General features: G+C 41.9%; 1 protein-coding gene across 1 annotated transcript in view; it reads left to right on the top strand.

Moving 5' to 3' along the window:
* The first annotated feature begins 2,849 nt into the window (after positions 1-2,849).
* Positions 2,850-3,649, top strand: part of ror2 (receptor tyrosine kinase-like orphan receptor 2) — a 26,048-nt gene continuing 25,248 nt past the window's right edge. The window contains exon 1 of the mRNA XM_017433998.3: positions 2,850-3,305. Within this exon, the coding sequence (XP_017289487.1) occupies positions 3,242-3,305 (64 nt within the window). The 5' untranslated portion in view covers positions 2,850-3,241. The remainder of the gene's footprint in view (positions 3,306-3,649) is intronic.

The raw sequence follows: 3,649 nt of genomic DNA, 5'->3' as shown, positions 1-3,649 counted from the left end.
CCTTCTTTTTTTTTCCTGGTTTTGTCGTAAATTAATGAACTCTCACTGTATGGGCTAAATACTGAACATTTTTGGGGAATGTCAGTGTGGCCCTTTTCTTGCTTTAATCAGTAGTAAAGAAAATCGTGTTTCAGGAGCAACACACCTTTCTTTCCACAGACCAAACGACTTGTTGATTTTTATTTTATTATTATTTTTTTGTACTGACCAAAGAGTCGCCTTCGTGCTTGTTGGATGTCTGCAGATTACATGTGCACGAGTTATGCACTACAGTGTTTTTTAATGTCACTGAGATTTAGCAAAAAGACGCGTTTCTTACTCTGAAATCACATGTTCTCTCTTTTGGTTGATTTTAAGTTTTTTTTTTTGTTTGTTTTGTTTTTTTTTGTGAGATGCTGCTGCATTTCTGACTTTTATTAAAAGTGACTGATTTGAAACACATTGTCTTGTGAGTGATCATATTAACCCAGTAACAGTGTGGTTTTTTTTGTTGTTTTTTATGCATTGAAACACTGAAGCAAGAGGTTGTACAGAACTAATATGAGAGACTGGTTCTTTGGGATACAAACCAACAAGTTAAAATAAACTTTTTATTGCAACTATCATCACTTTAACAGTGTGAAACAGTCATGTTGGGTTTGTGGGGAACACTGATCCAGTCAGAAATCTGATCTGGATTTTAAGTCACTTTATAATTAATTGTTTCACTTGGATGTTAGACAGTCGGTAAAGTTTAACAGGAAGGGGTTAATCATCACCTGCCGTCGAAGGTTAAAATATTTGGTGAACCACTTTTGATTTGAAGGAACTGCTCAAAGCAACCATTGAATGAACATCTGCAATTGATTCTTGCCATCTTAAAAAAAAATAGTTCAGATCAAAAGTTTCACAGTGGTTCATGCAAACTGTTACGCTGCTGTCTGTTTCGCTACGTGGTTGTCAACATGGAGTTTTATGGTTATTTACATCCAGGAGTCGTGTTCGGCAGGAATAATAATTCCTAGTTCTGAAGGTTGTGACGTGTGAAATGTAAATAAAAACAAAATGCACAGATTTGCAAACCTCAATAACTCGTGTTTTTTCTCACCATGAAACAGCAAAAGTTTAAAACAATAAATTGTACCAGTTTCAGGAGGTACGGTCATTTGAATTTCACAGCTGGAGGAGCATTTTGCTACCAATCGGGTTGATTGCCCACAGGTCAGTAAGAGGACTGGGGATAAAAACATTTTAAGGAGGCTGAATCTGTCGGTAACGATGGGCAGAGGTTCACCAGTCTAAAAAAATCTCTAAAAATAGTGGAGCAACTTCAGAATAAGCAGGATTCTGCTGTGTCAAAATGGCCCCAATGTTAAAAATATTATAGAGGTTTAAGCAAATGTTATGATTTAAACCCTCCCATCGCTGTTATTTAGAAGTTCTTGATCATTTGGAAGAAACACTGAATCTTTTTGTCGGGCATGACCCCTGGATGCCCATGAGAGGGATGCATGTCACTGCTGCTGGTTTTATTTGTTGTGCAAACAACCAAAGAATTCAATGTGAACAACAACATAATGGGAAATGGGTTGAGCGCTTGCACAAACCACTGTTAAATGTTGGAGTTCTGAGCGGTTTTAGGTCAGCAGACATCAACTTTGGCCTTGGCCGGTTCAGGTCGTTAGCTCTTCAGTCAATTCTCCAAAGCGAGGCCGATCAAGAAGCTGTCTGCAACAGGTAAGATATTTATAACTTTCACGCAGAAACCTACTACCAAATGGCCAAACTATTCCTCTAACACACATATGTCCAACTCAAGATCCGGCCCTTGGTAACATTATATCTGGCCCCTGAGATAACGATGAAATTTCAATATATCTTTCCCTCCAGTTTGGGAGTCTCGCCTATTATGTGAAGTCTTCTCATGACAGGTACTTTGAAGCTAAAAAAACCCCAACAAATTAAGCTTTAATTTCTCAATAATCTTTGATTTAGACATGGAAAGAGCAACAGAGAGCATCAAACAAATCAGATCAAACTCTTGTTGATAATCTTGCAGCCAAAGAAAAATGGCGGGTGTCTGACTTGAGTTAACATGCATCAGAGTAACAGCAAGAATGCTTTATTTTTGTCTTTTTTCTGTATTTTCTTTTTGCTTGTAGCTTTATGTTTAGATTTCTGTTGCTGGCTTTTTAGCAGTTTGAAGGGGGGAAAAAAATCATAGAAAGGCTTAAGAAATTAATTTTGATGGTTTTTTTTTATGTTGGATCTAGTTTTCTTTGTTAAGTAAAGTATGTTTGTTCTTAATTCTATAGAATTTGAAACAGGGAAAAGGTAATAGATATTTCTGTATGACTGATTTGACATGTTACATCCAAAACCAGGGTTGATTTATGTATTTTCTCAATGAAAAATTGGAGATGTCACTGATGTCACTGAGTTTGACCCCCCCCCNCCCGCTCTAATGAGTGACTTTAGACCCTCACTGACCAAATAATGCCACTATTTAAATCAAGTTTGACTCGTGTAAGTCTGAGCACTGCAGCTTATTTAAGCCTGCTTCTGCCGCGTAAACTGGCCAAGGTGCGTGTGTGTTTGTCTTCCAGATGTGGTTACACAACAGGAAACAAACAACTCTGCGTGGATCTGCTGTTGGCTCCCAGCAACAGGTTCCAAACACAGATTCCCCACCTAATCAGTCCCAGACCCCTCCACCTACCCTAACTAACTAATGAGGTGACAAACAATATTCAGTTTCCTCTTCTTCATTTAAAGCCGGCTGTCCCGGCGCTTCAATAATTACGCGCGCGCCGCAGAAAACATTTAAATGTAGTTTTTGTTTTACAGAAGTTTGTAGTTCTGAGGGTCCCCCCCTCCTTTCCTCCCAGTTACAGAGCTCCGCGTGTGAGCGCGCACGTGCGTCGCTGCTGTCGGGAGTCTCATCCTTTTCAGCGCGAGGACACGGCGGTCACTTCAAGGAGCCGCACGCGGGGAGGAAGAAGCGGCCGCGCGCGGCACCCGTCGTTCCTGCTCTGCCCCGCTCGGGGATGAACGCATCTTTGTTTTTTTTTTTTTTTTTTTTTTTTTTTCCTCCTCCCGGAACCCGAAGCTGCTCCGCACCTTCACGCGGGCTCCAGCACGAGCTCCCAAAAAGCTGGGGCTTCCCGACGCGTCCGGCTGCTGAAGGGAAAAGTGGAATAACTAAAGAAGAGAAGTGAATTAAAAGAATAAAAAAAGTCTTATGAGAAGTTAAAGGAACGCCATGGCCGCCCCCCTCGGGACTCTCTGGATGCTTCTCTCCTTGTTTCCAGCAGCAACATGTAACGGTGAGTGCTTTGGACTTATTTCCTCTTCTCCAGGAGTCCCGACTTCCTTTTTTTTTGTAGTCGTTTAAGACTTTTTGGTCCGAAAGCCGTAAGCTGTAGCTCAAAGGGACAGGGCAGAGGAGGGAGCTCTCCTCCGTGCAGGAGTCTGGAACCACTTAAAGCCTCTTTGTCCTCCTGCAGCCCGTCGACATGGATCTGTGCGCAGCTCCCGGGCCGCACAGAAAGGTGCCTGTGTCGGCCTCAGAGCGCCACTGTGGCCTTGTCATGTTAATTGACGGCGCAGCTCGAGGTGATCTCGCGCTTTTGTCACTCATGCTAATTTATTGAACTCCCCATCCTCCCCC

Source organism: Kryptolebias marmoratus, linkage group LG14 (genome assembly GCF_001649575.2).
Source record: "Kryptolebias marmoratus isolate JLee-2015 linkage group LG14, ASM164957v2, whole genome shotgun sequence".
Classification (NCBI taxonomy): Eukaryota; Metazoa; Chordata; class Actinopteri; order Cyprinodontiformes; family Rivulidae; genus Kryptolebias; species Kryptolebias marmoratus.
The sequence above is the reverse complement of the archived record's forward strand: the minus strand, read 5'-3'. Positions and strand labels throughout refer to the sequence as shown.